The sequence below is a fragment of the Tubulanus polymorphus genome, chromosome 10, assembly GCF_964204645.1.
Source record: "Tubulanus polymorphus chromosome 10, tnTubPoly1.2, whole genome shotgun sequence".
In the NCBI taxonomy this organism is placed as follows: Eukaryota; Metazoa; Nemertea; class Palaeonemertea; order Tubulaniformes; family Tubulanidae; genus Tubulanus; species Tubulanus polymorphus.
The window spans coordinates 2,569,885-2,593,473 of NC_134034.1; the positions used below are offsets into that span (position 1 = coordinate 2,569,885).

General features: G+C 43.3%; 1 protein-coding gene across 1 annotated transcript; it reads left to right on the forward strand.

Moving 5' to 3' along the window:
- The first annotated feature begins 278 nt into the window (after positions 1 to 278).
- Positions 279 to 21,425, forward strand: LOC141912219 (E3 ubiquitin-protein ligase HECW2-like). The gene is made up of 24 exons (XM_074803438.1): positions 279 to 358; positions 417 to 526; positions 1,610 to 1,717; positions 2,204 to 2,365; positions 2,883 to 3,195; positions 3,810 to 3,904; positions 4,644 to 6,703; positions 7,174 to 7,216; positions 9,524 to 9,868; positions 10,256 to 10,374; positions 10,718 to 10,903; positions 11,464 to 11,637; positions 12,311 to 12,425; positions 12,850 to 13,030; positions 13,544 to 13,647; positions 13,732 to 13,852; positions 14,045 to 14,158; positions 14,723 to 14,875; positions 15,760 to 15,858; positions 16,518 to 16,650; positions 17,286 to 17,432; positions 17,578 to 17,692; positions 18,301 to 18,499; positions 18,994 to 21,425. The coding sequence occupies exons 1-24, from the start codon at positions 279 to 281 to the stop codon at positions 19,103 to 19,105; spliced, it is 5,388 nt and encodes a 1,795-aa protein (XP_074659539.1). The 3' UTR covers positions 19,106 to 21,425.
- Positions 21,426 to 23,589: the final 2,164 nt, after the last annotated feature.

Below are 23,589 nucleotides of genomic sequence, written 5' to 3' on the forward strand. Positions count from 1 at the left end.
TTGTTATTTTTATATCTTATCAGGCCTAGGCCTGGGCGAAAAAGCGTTTACTAAAATAATGCTGCCTCGGCCAAATATCCACTGTTAAATATTTGAAATATTCATTTCAAATTGTCATCGATTTCCCTTTTTAGTAATTTCTAATTTCGAAAATGATTTTCTCTCAAAATTCCAGCAATTAAACGCATAGCTCACGATTTCTTGAAAATAGTTTCCAAAACGACCACAGCTAGACGAGATGGCGTAGTAACCATGGCGACGGCAGCCGTCGGTCGAACATGCGGCGATTATTGCGCGGTGGACGACTCGGACGCTCCGGCGGCGTCGCGCCGAGTCCACCTGCAGGACCGCTCGAACAGCGACACGAACCTGTCGAGCCTCGGTCTCGAGCATTCGAGCCTCGTCGTCGATTGCAGCCGTTACGACCTCGGCGGAGGAGGCGACCAATCACGCGACGGCATTCACGTGAAATGGGACATAACGGAGGAGGTCGGAGCGTCTGATTGGATCGGGCTTTACTACATCGGTGAGTAGTTACATTTTATGCATTCTCTAAACTCGGGGCCCAATTCCACAGTTGTGTGAGTTAGAGTTATCTCTGAACTCAGGACCCAATTCCACAGCTCTGAACTCAGGACCCAATTTCACAGTTGTTTGAGTTAAGAGTTATCTCTGAACTCGGGACCCAATTCCACAGCTCTGAACTCAGCACCCAATTTCACAGTTGTGTGAGTTAGAGTTATCTCTGAACTCAGGACCCAGTTCCACAGCTCTGAACTCAGGACCCAATTTCACAGCTCTGAACTCAGGACCCAATTTCACAGTTGTTTGAGTTAAGAGTTATCTCTGAACTCAGGACCCAGTTCCACAGCTCTGAACTCAGGACCCAATTTCACAGCTCTGAACTCAGGACCCAATTTCACAGTTGTGTGAGTTATAGTTATCTCTGAACTCAGGACCCAGTTCCACAGCTCTGAACTCAGGACCCAATTTCACAGTTGTGTGAGTTAGAGTCATCTCTGAACTCAGGACCCAATTTCACAGCTCTGAACTCAGGACCCAATTTCACAGTTGTGTGAGTTATAGTTATCTCTGAACTCAGGACCCAGTTCCACAGCTCTGAACTCAGGACCCAATTTCACAGTTGTGTGAGTTAGAGTCATCTCTGAACTCAGGACCCAATTTCACAGCTCTGAACTCAGGACCCAATTTCACAGTTGTGTGAGTTATAGTTATCTCTGAACTCAGGACCCAATTCCACAGCTCTGAACTCAGGACCCAATTTCACAGTTGTGTGAGTTATAGTTATCTCTGAACTCGGGACCCAATTCCACAGCTCTGAACTCAGGACCCTATTTCACAGTTGTTTGAGTTAAGAGTTATCTCTGAACTCGGGACCCAATTCCACAGCTCTGAACTCAGGACCCAATTTCACAGTTCTGTTATTAGAGTTATCTCTGAACTCAGGACCCAGTTCCACAGCTCTGAACTCAGGACCCTATTTCACAGTTCTGTTATTAGAGTTATCTCTGAACTCAGGACCCAGTTCCCAGGGGACGGATTAAACTAAGTTGACTGTTGTAAGTTGTCAATTGTTCGTATATTTCAGATGAGAACGATCCGAAAAGTTGTATAGAACATTTGAAGCGTGGTATCAGCGGCGCGGCGACCGGTGAAATCGTCTGGAAAATCGATTCTTACGAAGCTTTCCCCGAAGGTTGGTTCATACAGTGACACCTGGTGGATCCTCACTTGCCACAAATAGAATCCTCTATTGCCATAGAAGTTTGTCTTACTACACACTAGCGACACCTGGTGGATCCTCACTTGCCACAAGTGGAATCCTCTATTGCTGCAGAAGTTTATGTCCTACTACACACTAGCGACACCTGGTGGATCCTCACTTGCCACAAATAGAATCCTCTATTGCCATAGAAGTTTGTCTTACTACACACTAGTGACACCTGGGGGATCCTCACTTACCACAAGTAGAATCCTCTATTGCTGTAGAAGTTTATGTCCTACTACACACTAGCGACACCTGGTGGATCGTCACTTACCACAAGTAGAATCCTCTATTGCTGTAGAAGTTTATGTCCTACTGCACACTAGCGACACCTTGTAGATCGTCACTTGCCGCAGAAGCGTTGTAGTCAATTGCCCGAGTAGTGTATATTGAAATTCTCTGCTGTGTTATTTCTAGGTGAAACAGTTGTTGTGTTTAAGTATTATCACGGCAGCACCGGCGCGTTGAGAGCCGTCTCATCGCAGATAGTCATCATCAACAGTCGACGTCTGCCGGCAGATGCCGGTTTCCTCGATTCCAGACAGGACTCTATCGAACTCGTTAAATTCACCATCACGGGTACGTTACTCCATATCAAACATGGCTGCCTCCTAAATCTCCTTATGACATCATCAAATTACTAGTATACGTTTCAATGATGTCATAGGGGGAATCATGAAGTCAGCTTTGTTTTATAGAGCTGTCTATTAGTCAAAAACGAGTAGGCAATTGATGATGTCATTGGGGGATTTGTAGAGGCAGACATCTTTTCTCTAAGGCTGTAGAGGCAGACATCTTTTCTCTAAGGCTACAGATCAAATCACTAGTACTTAAATTTGGTGATGTCATAGGGGGATTAGAAGAGGCAGACATCTTTTCTCTAAGGCTATAGATCAAATCACTAGTACTTAAATTTGGTGATGTCATAGGGGGATTTGTAGAGGCAGTCATCTTCTATTTAGTTATCGTCGCCAAATCATAATTTGTATATCAAAGACTAAGAGCTAATTTGATGATGTCATAGGGTGATTTATGATAGCAGCCATTATTTTTGTAATTAATTCTCTCTGGAATAAATCGTTTTTTGATTCTATAGACCTGCAAGCCGGATATTTGAAGAAGGGAATGTTCTTCAACCCGGATCCGTACATCAAAATGTCGATACAGCCGGGCAGACGCACGAGTCTGCCGATGTTGCAACACCACGGCCAGGCGACGCGCACGAGCATCCAGCAGAACACAACGAACCCCGTCTGGCAGGACGAGGACTTCCACTTCGAGGCGTTGCCGACCGATATACTCGCGATGGAGGTCAAGGACAAGTTCGCGAAAAGTCGCCCGACGATCAGCCGGTTCCTCGGGCGGGTGATGATACCCGTACAGAAATTGTTGGAGAAAGTAGGCGACGGGTAAGCGCCATTTAAATGATGACGTTTCTTTTGAAATCACGGGTCGGATTTATGTGAAAGAATGCGATAAGAAAATTATGAAAGCGGGGGGAGGGGGGGATTCAAGTCCATTGTGAAAAATCTTGTGAAAAATTGTAAAATGTGTGAAAAGGGATAGGACCCTGCCCTTTACTATAGTTGCCCAATCAATTGCTCCCGGTGGTCAATAGTTTACTCACAGTTGCCAATAGTTTACTAACAGTTGCCAATAATTGCTCACAGTTGCCAACAATCGCTCATCGTTGCCATTCAGGGGCCGGTTCCATAGTCATGACTTAGACTTAAGACTGTTCTAAGACTCTTTTAGTTATATAGCTAATCTAACAGCTTAAGACCAGTCTTAAGATTTAAGACCACTTTTGGACTTAAGTCTCGACTATGGAACCGGCCCCAGTTGATTAAATTGTCAGCAGATCAAGTCAGGGAAAACAACGTGCTTGTCAGGGAAAAGTCGGGGGAAAGCTAGTCAAAATAAAAGTGGCCACCCGGCTCATTTTGTGCCAAAAACTGCTGTCAAAAAGTTGTCGATGAATCTAGCACGATGCGTAATCTTGAGGATCGTTTTCATTTGGTAGGCCGTCGTCGATGTCAGTGAATCTAATGCGTAGAAACCCGTCCGACAACGTCACCGGAGTTCTATCGTTTTGTATCAACGTACAGTGTCCTGAAGGTGCGTGAAAACATCCCCCCCCCCCCGCCCCAAATTCACTCGTCCCGCACTGTTTATTAATTAACCCTTTCAACACTGGCTAATTTATAACGAAAAGTGCTGGAGATAATTTGGAAATGTTTATGAATTCCACCGCAATACGTCATATAATATAGTTACAGAGTGTTCTATAGCGGGCATACATCTCTACACCCCGGTGCAGTGTATCCTTAGGTTCTGATATTTTACCATATTTGACAGGTGCTGCCATCTTTCAATATAGATGATAACTAATTACCTATGCGTGGTCCGCTACCTAAGTGCATCACTGATTTATACACCGTATTGCTGTGTAGACGCACTGAAAGGGTCATGTGAAATCGAATCTGATTTATACACCGCACTGAGGTGTAGACACTGTAAGGGTTAAATCTTATGAAATTGAACCTGATTTCTACACCGAACTGTGGTGTAGACACTGTAAGGGTTAAATCTTATGAAATTGAACCTGATTTCTACACCGGATTGTAGTGTAGACACTGAAAGGGTTAAATCTTGTGAAATTGAATCTGATTTCTACACCGCACTGTGGTGTAGACACTCAAAGGGTTAAATCTTGTGAAATTGAATCTGATTTATACACCGCACTGTGGTGTAGACACTGAAAGGGTTAAATCTTGTGAAATTGAACCTGATTTATACACCGCACTGTGGTGAAATCGATAAATCTTATATCTTACTGAAACCCAATCTATTTCAGTTATTCCGGTCGAATACGAAACTCGCGTCGTGCGCAAGAAAAAAACACGTTTGACGACAACGAATCCGTCGTCCCCGCCCAACGACGATGACATAACCGCTAACGACTATAACCACGGCGACGATGACGCGGTTCACGAGTTACACAACGGACACCAGACGGCACAGTGCGGCGGCGGCGGCCACGCAGTCTCGACCGCGGACGCGAACGATCAGAGCTTGACGGCGACGTTGAGCGACGAGAGTTTACGGCAGACGTCTCCCGGCAATCTGGCGGACGTGCCAAACATCGAATGCGGCCCGTTCCTACACCAGCTCAAACACAGCGACCACGACGACGACTCTATACGCGAAACCGATATTTTAGATTGTTGCGCAGCGGTTACCGCGACGACGGATTTAGGCAGCGTCGACGCATCAGTTACCACAGCAACGGATATAGACGGCGTGAATACTACCATTACAATGCCAATGGATATCCGGGATATCGACGCAGTCGTAACCACGGCGACGGATATACATGGTACCGATGATATGGTACCCATGGCAACGGATACCACCGACGGTGCCGAAGCTTCGGTTAGCGCGGATATTACCGGTGCTGATAATTCGGTTTTATTGGCAGACGATATAGACAGTGCCGGGGCGGGTATAACCGGCGACATTGTTGTCGCGAATGACGATGAAAATAAGGAGAACGAGGAGGTTTCCGATCAACAGAAGAGGGATGATAATGATGATGATGATGTATCGCGCGGGACTCCGCCGGAAGATGAAACTCCGGCGGTCTCTATCGACACGGCGGTTGAACGGACTATAACTCGCGACGCGGCCAGTTTCAACAGCATGGAAGCGTTCGCCAGCGGGTCGCGCGAGTCTCTTCCGTTACGCAACCACCACCACCAGGGGGCGCTGATGATGCCGAACGGTAAAACGCGATCAAATATCGAAACTGAATGTGATAACAATCAGCGACAGGATTCTAGCCGAAAAGCGGGTCAGGATGATAGTGGCGCCCCCTCTTGGTTGACTGACAATGGCGCCCCCTCAGTGTCAAATGATAGCAGTGCCCCCTGTGGGTCTACGGGTAGTGGCGCCGCCTCTAGGTCGGATGAAAGGAATTCGTCTTACCGGTCGGATTATAACGGTACTCCGGCCGTGTTACACATGGCGCCATCTGTGAACGATTTAATGGGTAAACCCGCGGCGGCGATGACTAATCGCAAGGCGTCGTTGGACTATCCACCAGGCGGCGTTACCGGTGAACGTTTCCGTTCGGTTCCATCTCCGCGGCGCAAAGTATCGTTAGAGTTGCCACGGCGACCGATGAATCGTCCGTCTGCCAGCGCTTCGTCGCCGCGGCAACAACAACAATCTAGTCAAATGTTGTCGACGTCGTCTGCCGGCAGCAGCGGTCAAGGTCACGCATCGTGTTCGAGGTCGTTATCCGATCAGTTAGCTCATTTACAGTCGATCGAATCGTTCGTTTCGTCGAGGAATCGGAATAAAAGTTTCTGTGATAGCTCGTCGGGGCCGGCGCCCGGGGGGTCCGCGGGCGCCGCCACCGCCGATACGTACATGTTTTTCCCGGTGTTGCCGCCCGACGACCGCGACGAACGGCCGCCGCTGCCTCCGCGTACGTACCGCGCGATCGGGCACAGTTCGAGCGCGCAGAGCGTTAACACGCTCGACTCGACGCCGGCGATGACCAACAATCTGACGAGCATCCACGGCAACGTCGCCGGTCGATCGCAGCCGTTGCCGACCACCGAGTCGGCGCATATCGACTCGGCGGTCAACGCGGCGTTACTGCGGCAGACGCTGCGTAGTCGCGACGAGTCGACGCCGCCTCCGCCGCCATTACCGGCGCGCGGCGCCGACCGGTCGCGTGGCGCGGCGTTGTTGTCGCCGACCGGGCAGCTGGAGAGCGTGCGCCGGCGTCTACTGACGCCCGAGGATCGGCAGCAGAACCGACAGCAGATCGTTCAACAATTACAACTGTGGCACCAACGACAACGGTTGAACACGTCGACCGACGACAGCGAGGGCACGTCTGCTGAGGTACGTGTCATAATGGGTGTCACCTGGAATTTAAAATAGAGGGGCCTCAAACATGCTCCAGGTTGGCCACTTACCTGGAATTCAGGGAATAGGCAGGGAATTTTGTTTAAGAAAAAATTTTTAAAAACAGTTAAAATTGAGGGAAATTTGTTGAGATCGCGCAAAATCAAATACCCGATAGTTTTCATGTTCGGCTTACTTGAAAAATGAAAAATTGAGAGGAAAAAGTGACACCTGGTGGAGATTACTTGCCACAAGTGGAATCCTCTATTGCCATAATAGATGATGACTTAATGCACACTAACGACACCTGGTGGATCACAACTTGTCACAAGAGGAGCCCTTCGCAGTAGTTAGTGTCCTACCGGACGCTAGCGACACCTGGTGGCTCATCGCTTGCAGAATCCTCTATTGCCGCAGTAGCATCGCCATGTCCTCGATGAAAGTTTATATTTCTCGTTGTTTTGCAGAGTGGTTCTGACAGCGGGGGTCAGCTGCCTCCGATGATCGCCAGTAATTTACAGATCGTCGACGCAGACGGACACTGCAGCCCTGTTCACGGCATCCAACGAAACGCATCCGGTCAGTGCATTACTTTCTCCTCTAAAAACATAGAGCAGATCTTTTGAAATAACCTGAAACCATTTCGCTGGCACTCAGGCATTTCACTGTGTAGTAGGCCCTATCTATTTCTCCTTGGAAATTCAATGGAAATCCACATTTATCTAAAACTTATGAATAAATGTGACTTTTAGTTAAAGTCACTACTCTCTTAGTTTTGAAAATAGCTCGTAGAATTCAGTCTAAACTTCACTACTCTCTTAATTATGAAAATGTCTCATAGAATTCAGTCTAAACGTCATTACTCTCTTAGTTTTGAAAATGTCTCATAGAATTCAGTCTGAACGTCACTACTCTCTTAGTTTTGAAATTGGCTCATAGAATTGAGTCTAAACTTCACTACTCTCTTAGTTTTGAAAATGGCTCATAGAATTGAGTCTAAACGTCACTTCTCTCTTAGTTTTGAAAAAGGCTCATAGAATTGAGTCTAAACGTCACTACTCTCTACTTTTTTGCGGAGAAAATAAATCATATCATCATCTTAATTTTGAAAATGGCGTATAGAATACAACATCTCTTCAACAGTTAATGAATGTCATTTCGTTAAAAAAGATATTTGTAAACGACCCAAGTGTCAAGCCATGTATCACCTGCCTTAGATAACCGAAATTATCAGCAAGCCCTCAGTATTTCTACCTAATTCCCCGTTGAAGTGTTCAGAAAATATTGCCTCGCCGACGAATTCTTAGACAGGATATCATTAGTAATTATCGGGTTTTTTTCAAGCAGTTGGAATTTCCACGCAGACGCTATAATTAGACTCTGTGTTGACAATGTCAACGAAAGTTTCTGACTAAACGCGCTTGTATTAGGCTAATTAAGTACGCACGACCTTATTATTGTGTATATAAATATAGCCAGTATTCTATAGCAGACGGTATTCCGAGCGATCATCATTTCTCTCTCCTTACTAAGATATATCGTGATATCTGAGGATAATTAGTGAGATTATATTTTTGAGAGAAAACATTTCGGTCTTAATTCTCACATAAGGATTATGAGACGGTATTGATTTCGAAAAAGATTACGGTATTTTACCACGGGATCGATTACGAACACGAAGGATTGAGATATTTATCTGCAAGAATTGCAATCGTCATCTAGACGATTACGGTGTATTTGATCGGAAGGATTACACCTACTTACCTAGATAGATTACAGCGTATTTATTACAAAGATAAGAGCCTAGTTTTATTAGAAAGATTACAAGCTTGTAATGTGGTGCTTCTCTCGACCGATTATGGTGTATTGAATTTTAGAAGGATTACAGCGCGATTGATTAGAAAGATTACGATACTTGTTTAGAAGCATTACGGTATTAAACTAAACAGAATATCGTGCGTATCTATTTAGAAGGATTACAACGCGTATCCAGTCCGATTACAGTAATCGGTAATTTTGACCTTTTCTCGCCGAAGATAACAGCGATTTAATTAGAAGGATTACGGCATATTTAATTAAAAGGATTACAGCATATTTGATTACAAGGATTACAGCATATTTAATTAGAAGGATTACAGTATATTTAATTAGAAAGATTACAGAATATTTAATTAGAAGGATTACGGCATATTTGATTAGAAGGATTTCGGCATATTTAATTAGAAGGATTACGGCATATTTTTAAAGAAAGTTTACCGATAATGGCCGCTGCAGCGACGATGATGCTTACCGTTAGTCCGTATTTTACTCGTTCAACAGGTAGTCAGGTGTCGAGCGCCAGTTCTAGCGTCGGGTCCAGTCCCGTGCACGCCGCTGCTGCCGCCGCGTCCGGCGCCGGTGGTCGAGCCGCGTCCGATTCGCCCGACCATGAAGTCTGGGAGTTACGCCACGTCGGACGAGTTTCTAGACCTTCAGGTAGGTGGCGTTTTTCGAGATCCATCGAGGCGGGGGGCCAGTCGGATTTTGAAAAATTCCACCCTTTCGTGTTGAATAACAGGGGTACCACTATAGTGCGTCTGCACCGCGGTGTGGTGTGTCGTTAGTTTCTAATATTTCACTATGTTTGACAGGTGCTGCCATCTTTCAATAGAGATAAAATCTAATTAAAATAATCACACCAATACACCGCAGTGCGGTGTACTAGCAAAAACCATCACCGATTCATACACCGCACTGCGGTGTATACGCACTGAAAGGGTTAAACAGTTAATATATCGCCGCGATTAATCATATCCGTATTTCATTTTTCGTTTGAAGGTACGACTCATGTCGCGCGGTTGCCGTCGTTGCCCGAACGTCGCGTGCACCGGCGCCGCATGGATGCGCAGTCGACCGACGAGTCGCCGCTGCCGCCCGGCTGGGAGTCGCGCGTCGACTGCCACGGCCGCATATTCTACGTCGACCACATCAATCGCAAGACGACGTGGAACCGGCCGTCGTCGCACGAGCCGGTCGACCACCGGTCGCCGTCGATCAGCAACGAGCAACGCGAACAATTCGAACGACGGTACCAGAGCATCAGACGCACCGTCTGTCATCCGACAGACGCGACCGGTGACATCACCGCCGAGCTACCAGCAGACGAACCACATCCGCAAACAGGTCGGTGATTTTCTTTCGAAATTCATCAAAAACCCTTCAATAGTTAACCACCGAACTGGTTTGGTGTCTTGGCTATAAAAATAAAGACTTCCAAATGTGATCGCTTTCAGATGGAGCCATCCTTTCTTGAAGCGGGTGGCTCCGAGAATATTCCGATCTATACATCTCGTGGCGGATCCGAGCACACTTATGAGACTTTTGTACACGTCCATCAAATTTTACTGAGTACCCGTTTTCATTTCAAGACATCCAAAATGTCCTTTTTGGATGTGACAAGTCCTTCTAAATTTGCATCTGGATCCGCCCCTGGAAAACATGCGATTTCAACATTCAAATTACAGTGTCACTTTTCTCTGATTCCGTTTTTTTTTTTTTCGATGATTTCAGAAACGAGTCCCAGTCACGGGCCGGGCGGAAATTCCAACGAACGTCGACCTATCTCGGAATCACCGGCCGTTCGATTCATCACGAGAACCGACTTCTTTCAGATTCTCAGCAACAATCAGGTCAGTTAACTGTGTGTCGTCTTGACTACGGGATCTTAAAAAATGTCCGCGTCCATGAATCCCCCCTATGATATCATTATCAAATTGTGCTCTTAAAAACCCCGAAAACGATAGCCTCCTTCACGAATACCCCTATGAAATATCAAATTACATAATAGCGATTTGGTCTACAATGTTCTAGAAAGTATGTCCGCCTCTGTAGATCACCCTACGACATCATCAAATAAGCTACATTGTCTCAATCCAGAGACCATTCTAGAAACCATTCTAAAAAAGATGGCTGCCTCAATAAATCACCCTATGACGTCATCAAAATGTGTTGTATTTTCGGATTAATTTTTAGAACGCTTTGTTGGAGTACAATCGAAACAGCACGTTGAAACACATGATCACGAAAATCCGTCGAGACCTGACGATATTCGAGCGATATCAACACAATCGAGATCTCGTCGCGCTGTTGAATCTATTCGCCGATTCCAGTCTAGAGCTGCCGCGCGGCTGGGAGATGAAATACGACCGCGCCGGAAAGGTAACATCTCGAATGTTCGGTGTTTGTAATTAAAACTCGTTTCAGATGAATTGCTGATAAATTGTCTTAGAATGGATGGTGTTTGTAGTTCATTTTCAATCGAAAATATCTCAGATGTCTGGTGTGTGTAGTTCATTTTCAATAAGAAATGTCTCAGGAGAAGTTCTGAACAAATCTGAAGTGTGGATGATCAGTTTTTGAAAGTGTGCTGATAAATTTCTAATATCTGATGTTTGTAGTGTAGTTAATTTTCAATAAGAAATGTCTCATGTGAAGATCTGAACTCATGTGAATTGTGGATGATCAGTTTCTGAAAGTAGGCTGATCAAGTATCCAATGTCTGGTGTTTGTAGTTCATTTTCAATTAGAAATGTCTCTGATGCAGTTCTAAACACAAGTGAAGTGTGGACGAACAGTTTTTGAAAGTGTGCTGATAAAATGTCTCATGTCTGGTGTTTGTAGTTCATTTTCAATTTAAAATGTCTCAGTTGAAGTTGTTCCTTACTTTGATTTCTGCTCGATGAATTTCAATATTTCATAACATTTATTTCAACTTTCAGCCGATATTCATCGACCACACGACGCGTACGACGACGTTCGCTGATCCGCGGTTACCGGTCGACGGACCGCCGGTCAGTTCGATATTCCAGCAGCACGTTCGCCGGCGCACGCGTTCCGAGGCCGAGGACGAGCAGACGCGCCCCGCGACTAACAGCAGCGCCGCCGCACCGCGGGTCAGTATCGCAGAGCGACTTTCCAGACTACTGGATCGTCTGTGGATCCCCCTATGACATCATTATCAAATCTGTCTCGTTATTAACCTGAAAAAGATGGCCTCCTTCATCATAAATCCCCCTATGACATCATCAAATTGCTGTCATACTAAACCTAAAAAAGGTGCTGCCTTTATAAATCCCCCTATGACATCATCAAATTGCTGTCATAATAAAACTAAAAAAGATGCTGCCTTCATAAATCCCCCTATGACATCATCAAATTGCTGTCATAATAAACCTAAAAAAGATGCTGCCTTCATAAATCACCCTATGACATCCTCAAATTTGATCTAAACATCTTTCCAGAAAAGATGTCTCCCTCAATAAATCCCCGTATGATATCATTAAGTGACTTACTAGTGATTTGATCTATAGTCACATCCAGAAAAGATGTCTTCTCACATAATTCCCCCTTTGACATCATCAAATTGCCTACTAGTGGTTTGATCTATGGACGCATCAAGAGAAAATGGCTGCCTTCCTTCATAAATCTCCCTATGACATCAGATTGAGTAAATTATTTCATTTCGAGGTTGAAATTTCCAAAAAAAATTGATCACGCTTTGTCAAAGCTAAAATTCGACTTCAATTTCCGAATTTCTGATTATTACCGTTTGTTTGTTTTTTCCAGCTGGCTCCTAAACCACCTCCGCGACCTCCGGGATCGTTAGTTCAACCTTCAGTTCAGCCGTCTGTCGCTACACTATCAACAACTACGTCGTCGTCTGCTCAACAGCCCCCTACTGGTAATAAAACAAACTACGCGATAGACTAAAGCGCGCAGCTACTAAACATTGAAACTAAGGACAATTCATCATGAAAAATGGCAGCCTCTTTAGACCCCTTATGATATCATCGAATTACCTACGTTCTAGTGATCTGAGCTAGGGAGAGAGACCCTTCTGTAAAAGATGGCTGCCTCCATAAATCCCTGTATGATAGCGCCACCTAGTTGCCTACTAATGATTTGATCTATGTAAAAACCCTACTAGAAAAAATGGCTGCCCCTATGAATCTGTCTTTGAATTCATCAAATTATCGTACTTGATTTGTTGAGCCCTCTCTAGAAAGTGGACCCAGTCTTTGTTTCGTAGTGCTGTCTGCGTCGGGCATTATGTATATTTTGATACGTGTTAAAAATATCGTCTGTTTTCTGTTTGTTGCTTGCAGCGTATAACGAGAAAGTGATCGCGTTTCTACAGCAACAGAACATCAACGAGATTCTGCAGGAGCGACATTCCGGCTTCAAATCGAACATGTCGCTGAAACACAAGATACACGCGTTGCGACAAGAGGGCGTTGACGGCTTGGAACGATTGTGCAACGATATTGATCTCACTATATTACTCAGGTAGATCTCAAACCCCCCTCACTCCCTCACTCTCAGGTAGACCACAAACCTCCCTCACTCACTCCCTCCCCAACTCTCAAGTAGATTACAACATCCCTCCCTGACTCTCAGGTAGATCTCAAGCCCCCCTCACTCCCTCACTCTCAGGTAGACCACAAACCTCCCTCACTCCCTCCCTCCCCAACTCTCAAGTAGATTACAACATCTCTCCCTGACTCTCAGGTAGATCTCAAGCCCCCCTCACTCCCTCACTCTCAGGTAGATCACAACCTCACTCCCTCCCTCACTCTCAGATAGATCACAACTCCCCTCTCTCACTCTCCTCTCACTTTCAGGTAGATCACCTCCCCTCATTCCCCTCACTCTCGGGTAGATCAGAATCCCCTTTCTCCCTTCACTATATTTCTCAGGTAGATCGCAACCCCTCACACTCTCCCCTCACTCGCTCTCTCAGGTAGATCACAAACATTTTTCGAGTAACTTAAGTTTGAATGAAATTTCTGAATTTTTCAGTCGATTTGAAAATGAAATAATGTCATACGTACCGCCGATGCCGAACTCGCGAGCCTCGCCGACACTCGGCGCGTCCCCTCAAAGCTCACCGCAAGGATCTCCAGGTCGGTAGATTTTACCAATTCGAAAATTTTGTTAAAAACTCGGTAATTTTCGAGGTTGAGAAAAAATGTTCGATGTCGTTTCAGCCGTACAAAGAGCGAACATACGCGTACCGGCTCCGTATAAACGCGATTTTCAAGCCAAACTACGAAATTTCTACCGCAAACTCGAGTCGAAAAATTACGGCCAGGGTCCCGGAAAACTGAAGTGAGTATGGTCATCGTAAAACAACCGGGCTCCGTATGATTACTGTCAAACTTTATTTTCTAGACCAGTGACCCTAGCAAGCGAGGATGTTAAAACCTATCAGGATGGTTGTTTGTCTTGACTTTTCGACCGGAGGCTCACCTATGATCTATTGACTTCACGTACCACGATTTTGTTTATTTTTTTTTGTAGAATGGGCGTCAGGCGAGACCACATATTAGAGGACTCGTTTAATAAGATTATGTCGACTTCGAAAAAGGAACTGCAGAAAAATAAACTCTACGTTCAGTTTGTTGGAGAGGAGGGGTACGTGTATTCAAGGCCGATTTTACAGATAAAGGGCAGGGCTTGTTTTATAGACCAGTTTTAACTTGAACCCTTCAGGGGCTGGTTTTATAGACCAGTATTAACTTGAACCCTTCAGGGGCTGGTTTTATAGACCAGTATTAACTTGAACCCTTCAGGGGCTGTTTTTATAGACCAGTTTTAACTTGAACCCTGCAGGGGCTTGTTTTATAGACCAGTTTTAACTTGAAGCCTGCAGGGGCTGGTTTTATAGACCAGTTTTAACTTGAAGCCTGCAGGGGCTTGTTTTATAGACCAGTTTTAACTTGAAGCCTGCAGGGGCTTGTTTTATAGACCAGTTTTAACTTAAACCCTTCAGGGGCTTGTTTTGTAGACCAGTTTTAACTTGCACCCTGCAGGGGTTGATTATACAGACTAATTCGGCTCCAGATTTAAAATTGATCATGAACTGTAGAACTGGCCTGGTCTGTAGAGTTTCAGTAGGGCTAATTTCGAGGAAATTACTGTTGTCAGCAAATTCACATCTGTAAGTCTGAAATTTTAATGATTTTCTCCCGATTTCAGGTTGGATTATGGCGGCCCGTCGCGGGAATTCTTTTTCCTCCTCTCTCGGGAATTGTTCAATCCGTATTACGGTCTGTTCGAATATTCGGCCAACGACACGTACACCGTGCAGATCTCACCGATGTCCGTGTTCGTCGAGAATTCCCACGAATGGTGAGCATTCATATTGCACTGAGAACATTCATGAACATTCATTCAGCGCCATCAACATTCATTTAACTCCATCAACATTCATTTAACCCCATCAACATTCATTAAACCCCATCAACATTCATTAAACCCCATTCATAAACATTCATACCCCATTCACATTCATCTTACTCTATCAACATTCATTTTATGCAGTCAACATTCATTTATTGCCATTCACATTCATTAAACCCCATCAGCATTCATTTAACTCCATCAACATTCATTTGACCCCATTCACATTCATTTAATGCCATTGAACGTGAATGGGTTTGATGGATGTGAATGGGGTTTAGTGAATGTTGATGGGGTTTGATAAATGTTGATGGGGTTTAATGAATGTTGATGGGGTTTAATGAATGTTGATGGGGTTTAATGAATTTTGATGGGGTTCAATAAATGTTGATGGGGTTTAATGAATGTTGATGGGGTTTAATGAATGTTGATGGGGTTTAATGAATTTTGACAGCATTAGGCGTCAAATGAATCATTCATTTATTGCCATTCACATTCGCTTGACCCCATATTTCACAATCATCCAACTCTATCAACATTCATTTGAAGCCATTCACATGCTATCAACAAAGATAAACGAGTACAAAGATTGTACTTCTATTACAGTAAAATTAAGAATCAGGATAAGCCCAGGGCCCGGTTTCACGAAAAAGTTAAACTCAAATTTTTGGTGTAATTTCCATTGGTTACTTCATGTTTTCAATGAGGACAACAATTCAAACTTAACCGTTTTAAGCTTAAACTTTTTCGTGAAACTGGACCCAGAGCTCAGTTTTATAGGCTAGTTCATTTTAACTACCAGGATTTGATCAACTACATTTCTATTTTCTAAGGTTCCGGTTCGCGGGACGCGTGCTCGCTCTGGCTTTAGTTCATCAGCATTTATTAGACGCATTTTTTACTCGGCCGTTTTACAAGGCTTTACTGCGACTGTAAGTATGAAATAGATCAACGATTGTTACGAAAAATGTGTGAAAAATCAATGAGAATTTGTGAAAAAAAATATCTGTCAAAATATTTCGATATATTCTATTCATGCCATTTACCGTGGAGGTCGGAATTTATGCACAAGCCGTGTTAAAGTTCGAGGAATTTTATATGAATCTGTCCAGATTGCGTTTAGTAACCGCGCTTACGTTTTTGTATCGTGGCGTGAAAAATTTCAAAAACCTTGTGAAAAATCGTGTAAATGGTTCACACAGAACAGGGAAATTGGGAATTTAGAAAATAATAATTCCCAGTTTGGAATTTGAGAAATTTTCCTCAAATCAGGGAAATTCATTTACATTTCACGCATAACCTTGCCAAGAGGAACTTTCTTCAGCGATTTCCCTTGAAAATCACCTTTATCAACCAGTCCCACTAAAATTTCGACTGTAGTATGATGATATCTATATTCACTTTTATGAAGGCCTGATTTTTCCATTTGGAAAAGTTCAGAATCCTCTCATAGAATACTTAAGAAAAACCTGGGAATTTTTAATTTATATACCTGAAAAATTCAAGAAAAGCGTCTGTCTAAATATTTTCGTTCCGTTCGATTTCAAGACACATGAATTTAATGCCGATTTTATTTCAATTTTCGTCGCAGACCTCCGTCGTTGAGCGATCTGGAATCGTTGGACGCCGAATTCCACCAATCGCTGCAGTGGATCAAGGATAACGATATCACCGACCTTGGCCTTGATCTCATGTTCTCGGTGGACGAGGAAATATTCGGCCAGGTACGAAAAACGCTTCTAACACGTTTGTAACGGTCCTCCCCCGGCGGGGATTCGAACCCAATGGCATCGCTACACTCAGCCACGGCACGAACCCCTGCCACGGTAGACTGGGTGCGGCCGAGTTTCATAGACCGGGCTTCAAATCTACCCGCAATGGATAAATCCTCAACTCCGGTGACAACTGCCATAGTAACGAAGAGAAACCATGGGAAAAAAACTGACAAATTATAAACGTTTGCAGCAAGGCCCTACATCTAAAAAATCCACTATCTATAAAATCAGCGCCAGGGTTAAACTTAAAACTGAACAATCAAACCAGCCCTGCTGTTCCTAGGGGTTTGAACTTAATACTAGCCTATAGAACCACCCTCTCAGTCCCTGGGGGGATTTAAATTAAAACCAAGTCAATAGAACCAGTCTCGGGGGCTGGTTCCACAGTCGAGACTCAAGTCCAGAGTGGTCTTACATCTTCGATCGGTCTTAAGTTGTTCGATTGGCTAGTGAACTAACATTGCCTTAGACCGGTCCTCGGTCTAAGCCATGACTACGAAACCAGCCCCTGGGGCTTCTACGCATACGAAGGGTTACGAAAAAGACGGTATATTATTTTTTTTTTTGTTTTTTCGATATTTCAGATTACGGAAAGAGAATTGAAGACGAACGGTAAGAACATCCCGGTTACTGAGAAAAACAAGAAGGAATACATCGACCGTCTGGTGAAGTGGCGGGTAGAACGAGGGGTCTCCGAACAGAAGGAGAGTCTCGTGCGAGGATACTACGAGGTACAACGAGGATTATCGATACAAATCACGATATACTATTAAAGAAATATATGAAAAAGATGTTTTTGCTAGAATGAATTTTTTTGAATGGATTTTGATTAAAAGTTTTTGATAATTAACGTCGACTCTGTCGCTATGGTTACAGGTTATTGATTCACGGCTAGTTTCGGTGTTCGACGCCCGCGAGCTCGAACTGGTTTTGGCCGGAATCGCCGAAATCGACATAATTGACTGGAGAAAGAACACCGAATATCGTTCAGGTAGGGAGAGAATCCTGGTCCGGGGGAGCAGGGGGCTGAATCCTGGTCTGGGGAGCCGGGGGCTGAATCCTAGTCCGGGGGAGCAGGGGGCTGAATCCTGGTCCGGGGGCAGGGGGCTGAATCCTGGTCCGAGGGAGCAGGGGGCTGAATCCTGGTCCGGGGGAGCAGGGGGCTGAATCCTGGTCCAGGGGGAACAGGGGACTGAAAAACAGAAGTTTAAAACAGAAAATCAAAACACGTTCTCTTCAGAAAAAGCTAATTTTAAGGAAGCGAAAAATTCGTCGATCTGTCCACTGTAAAAGGCGGAGAGAGACAGGGGCTGAATTAAGGGGTTGATAGATCTTGTATCATGAAAAAATCTGACTTAAATTTTTCATTTCATTTCGATTTTACTTAAAATATTTTCTTGAAAATGCGATATTTTTCCCCATTGAAATTTCGTTGACCCTTTTTCGCGTGTCCGTCCAGATTGTGATCAGTAACCAAAAAACTTCCAAGTTTTTCGACTTCAATTTTCGATTCAGTTTCAATTTACTTATTTTTGTTAAGACTACAATTTTTTGTCGGTTTTTGAACGTACAGCGATTCTATTATGCGTATGTTTGCAGGATACCATGACAACCACCCGGTGATCAAGTGGTTTTGGGCGGCGATCGAACGTTTCGACAACGAGCGGCGGCTGCGTCTGCTGCAGTTCGTCACCGGAACGTCGAGCATCCCGTACGAGGGATTCTCAGCGCTACGCGGCAGCAACGGCCCGCGCAAGTTCTGCATCGAAAAATGGGGCCGAATCACCAGCTTGCCGAGGTACGTTCGCCGGCAGTTTATTCCACCAGATGGCGCGGTTAACAGTCGGTCTAAATGTTACTCATTCGAAATCAATTCGTTTTCAATTTTGAAGTCTTGATTTTTAACAAATCCGAATATTGAAATGAGCCTCGAAAAAGAAAATTGATTGGATTTTAATTGACATGTTAGAAAATAAATTGATGTATGGAAGACAGAGACACCTAGTGGATCCTCACTTGCCACAAGTAGAATCCCCTATTGCCGCAGTAGTTGATGTCCTACTGCACACTAGCGCCACCTTGTGGATCTTCACTTCCTATTAGTGGAATCCTCTATTGCCGCAGTAGTTGATGTCCTACAGCACACTAGCGACACCTGGTAGACCCTCACTTGCCATAAGTGGAATCCTCCATTGCCGCAGTAGCTGATGTCCTACTGCACACTAGCGACACCTAGTGGATACTCACTGACCACCAGTAGGTATATGATGTTTCATAATCGTGTATTTTCAGAGCTCACACATGTTTCAACCGTGTTGATTTACCGCCGTATTTATCATTTGACATGCTGTTTGAAAAACTGACGATCGCCATCGAGGAAACGGGCGTATTCGGAATCGAGTAATTCCAGCTGAATCAACGCGATCGATTAGGCTCGTTCTAAAAATGTGATCGAATAACGGTCGAACTGACACGGATGCAAGGATGTTGCATTAAAGCTGAACTGACTAATTGTATAGGTTGAATTAAAGCTGAACAGAAGCTGTAAAGTTTGTATTAAAGCTGAACTGACATGGATCACTGAGAATGTTGCATTAAGCTGAATACCGGTTATATTAAAAGCTGAACTGACTAATTGTATAGGTTGAACTAAAGCTGAACAGAAGTTGAAAAGTTTGTATTAAAGCTGAACTGACATGGATCGCTGAGAATGTTGCATTAAGCTGAATACCGGTTATATTAAAAGCTGAACTGACTAATTGTATAGGTTGAATTATTAAAGCTGAACGGACGCAGGTTGTATTATCTAAGGCAGGTTTTGATCGGTCGCTACCAGTTCTGAAATTTTCCTCTGGCGTTTTCGCATTGACCAGAGTCAAGACCCATCGATAGTGTAATCTGTAAACCTGATAGAAGCTGCCGATTTGATAGGTTTATATGGATTCTGGAATTCGACCAGAATATACTCTACCTATTCTCGAAAAGCAAAAATTTCTACAACCTGATAAAAGCGGCCGGTAGAGAGTTTGTAATCCGAAATTCTTATTAATTGGTCTCTTCTGATTCGGGAATTCTGTTCTGTTACGTCTGCTCTACCTATTGCAGAATAGCGTAATGTGTAAACCTAGAAGCTGCCGGCAAAGAGTTCTTTTGATCTGGAATCGCTATTCCTAAACCGAACTACCTGCAGTCGAAACTCGCCTGAAGCTTGAACTGACATGGGGGGGTTGTATTAATAGACATTGAACTGACATGAGGTACTGATCTTCCACGTAAGAATGCTTAAAGCTGAAGTGATATTGAGATTGTTTTTGTGCGTGTGTAAGTTGCTGACCCTCGATTGCGAAACTGAAAAAGAAATGCGCTTCACTTTTTTTTTCGTGGATTTGTTGCATCTGAGTGTGGAAAATAACTGAAAAATCAGCGACAACAAAAAAAATATTTTTCTACTTTTCTGTTACTTGATAACGTTGTCGGACCGAAAACTAGTTCTCCTCAAAATGCTTGTATATATTGATGCATCTAAGCATCCCACTGTATAGATATGAATTATCCACTTTATAGTTGGTTTTCATCATAAATAGGTTTCGTTGTGATAGAAATGTTTACGAGACCAGGGTAGGGCGTCTTTAAATCGGATCCAAGTTGAAATTGGTCTATAAAACCAGCCCCTGCAGGGTTAAACTTTAAACAGACCAACTGATTAATTACTCAATATTATATAAATGGAGTAAAATTAGTCTGTAAACTAGCCCGTGCAGGGTTCAAGTTAAAACTGGTCTATAAAACCAGACCCTGCAGTGTTCAAGTTAAAACTGGTCTATTAAACCAGCCCCTGTAGGGTTCAAGTTAAAACTGGTCAATAAAACCAGCCCCTGTAGGGTTCAAGATAAAACTGGTCTATAAAACCAGCCCCTGCAGGGTTCAAGTTAAAACTGGTCTATTAAACCAGCCCCTGCAGGGTTCAAGTTAAAACTGGTCTATTAAACCAGCCCCTGCAGGGTTCAAGTTAAAACTGGTCTATTAAACCAGCCCCTGCAGGGTTCAAGTTAAAACTGGTCTATTAAACCAGCCCCTGCAGGCTTCGAGTTAAGACTGGTTTATAGAACTACCCTGGAACCAGTGGCAAAGAGCCTAAGTCCAAAAATAGTCTTGGACAAAAACTCGGCTAAAGCCGTAACATTGGCCGTAATGAACTTAATTCCACTGAGCCTTGAATGTCTAACTAGGTGCGTGGTCTACAAAACTAGTATCTTGAATCAGATCTATAAAACCGGCCCGATGTCGTAAGTTTGCTAGGTAGCTTTTTACAAGTCCGTATATGATAATAGTTGAAGTCTGGTTCGTGAATATGATATTATATTTTCTAAATACGCTCGCTTGAACAATTTGCTTCGTGGTCTGTGTGAGTGTTTGTAGGTACGTGTGATGTATTTGAGGCGTGAGGGCCCGCCGATGTAAAGAAATTAAAATCTAGTTACACCGCGAGATTGTAAATAATCGTGTTCTAATTATAATTATTGACTAATTAATCGATTAGTGTAATTAATGAATATACTCTACCACCGATTATTAATTAGTTTATTATAGACATTAATTGAAGGAATTGGTGCAAGGCAAGAATGAAATTGTCTTAGGGTAAAATTGAGTTCTGCCAATGCGAGAGTTTGTTTAGTCGTACTCTGTTTTCTGGCTGTCGAAATTCGAGTTATGAAGGTTGAAATTTGAGTTATTCATGACGAAATTCGAGTTATTTTTATGTTGAAAATCCATATAGTAATAACTCGAATTTCGACGTAATTAACTCAAATTTCGACAAAAACTAATGACACAATGAGTCAAATTTCGACATGATATTTCGAATTTCGACATAATAACTCGAATTTCGACATGATAACTCAAATTTCGTCGTAATAAGTTGAAATCATGAAGAAAAAAAAACGGATCTCGTACGTCAGCAACGGGTTTCTTCTGAATCCAATCCCTTCAACTTGTAGAAATAATAACTTGAATCGACGACGACGAACAAAACCATTTCGAAAAGCTTGTAAATAATTTTTTGCTTCGCTTATTTATATGCGAGGAGTCGCAGTAGCAGACGGCGTGACATGTACAACATCCGGTCGCTGCGAGAAGCCGCAGCAGCAGACGGCGTGACTTGTACAACAACCGGTCGCTGCATATTGTATATTAGTTACCGGGTATATCATCGTTTTTGATTTTACATAAAATCGTAGTTTACCCTTTTTATCGTCATTAGTTGCGTATATATTGTATTTTAGTCAGTTTTTGTAAATATTGGAGAATGTGATTTTTAACCGGCCGCGCTGTCGCGGTTCGGAAATATGTAAATTGTAAGTTTGTAAATACGCGGAGGTAACGAAAATTATTACGGTTCGTTTTGTTTCCGGTTTTTCATTCGCGATCGTTGCATTTAGAATTTACGTTTATATCTCGTATGAAATTATATCGCGATCGAAGCGCAGAAACGAACGGCAGAACCTCTGTCACAACACACTTCAGGATTCAGTTCCACAGTGCTACTTTTTGATGATGAACGAGGCATCTGCAAAAACTTTTTCAGAGCGTTCGTGATAGTGATACTAAATGTTGATCGAATAATCGTGATAATCTTAACCCTTTCCGTGCTGACTAATTAATACCCTATAGTGCTTGAGAAAATGTGAAAATTTGGGAAAATTCCACCCTAGTGTGTTGAATTACGGGAATACCACTATAGTGCGTCTACACCGCGGTGCAGTGTATCATTAGTTACTAATATTTCACTATGTTTGACAGGTGCTGCCATCTTTCAAGAGAGAGAATTACTAATTACATCAATACACCACATTGCAGTGTACAAGCAAAATCCATCACCGATTTATACACCGCACTGCGGTGTAGACGTACTGAAAGGGTTAAGCAAAACACGTATCACTTCTGGGCAGCAGACATGTCCTAGTACACGTGATTAGTGCGTAGGTTATTCAGTGATGATGAGCGGTTACAATGTTTATCGTGAACGCAATTCACTAAACCAGTACTTCTTTTTCCGCACCAAAAGTGCTGTGAAAAGCGCTTACTTTTTTGCTTGAAAGCCGAACTGCTACAAACCGTGCGATCGGTATGAATGTATTGAAATTGTCCCAATATTTGGGACAAAATTCTAGGTTTGTAACTGATAAACCGTTTTATCTGAGGTCGTTATAATAAGGTTCGGCCGTATCAAAACAATCCCAGTAATAAACCGTGCTCGACCCATGATATATATTATTCAATGTCCCGGCCTGAGTGCTTGGCGCAATTGTAACAGCCACTTCGATTGGTTGATTTTAAAGGTTTTTCAATGAACTGACCAATGAAAACTGATGACACTTTAAAGCGCACTGTTTACAACTGAGTGGGTATCAATCCGCAGCCTGGAGTAATCATCCGACATACTCCGAGCTGGAAACCACCACTAACGGATATTCAGTATTGTTTGTGAAGGATGGATGATTTGTTTTTGTAAGAAGACTTTTGATCAGAACACTTTCATAAACTAATCGTCCACACTTCACATGAGTTCAGTGCTTCACCAGAGACATTTTTAATCGAAAATGAACTACAAACATCAGATATTAGACATTTCATCAGAACACTTTCAAAAACTGATCATCCACACTTCACATGTGTTCAGTGCTTCACCTGAGACATTTTTAATCGAAAATGAACTACAAACATCAGACACTAGACATTTTATCAGCACACTTTCAAAAACTGATCGTCCACACTTCACATGTGTTCAGTGCTTCACCTGAGACATTTTTAATAGAAAATGAACTACAAACACCAGACATTAGACATTTTATCAGCACAATGTCTGGTGTTTGTAGTTCATCATTTGGA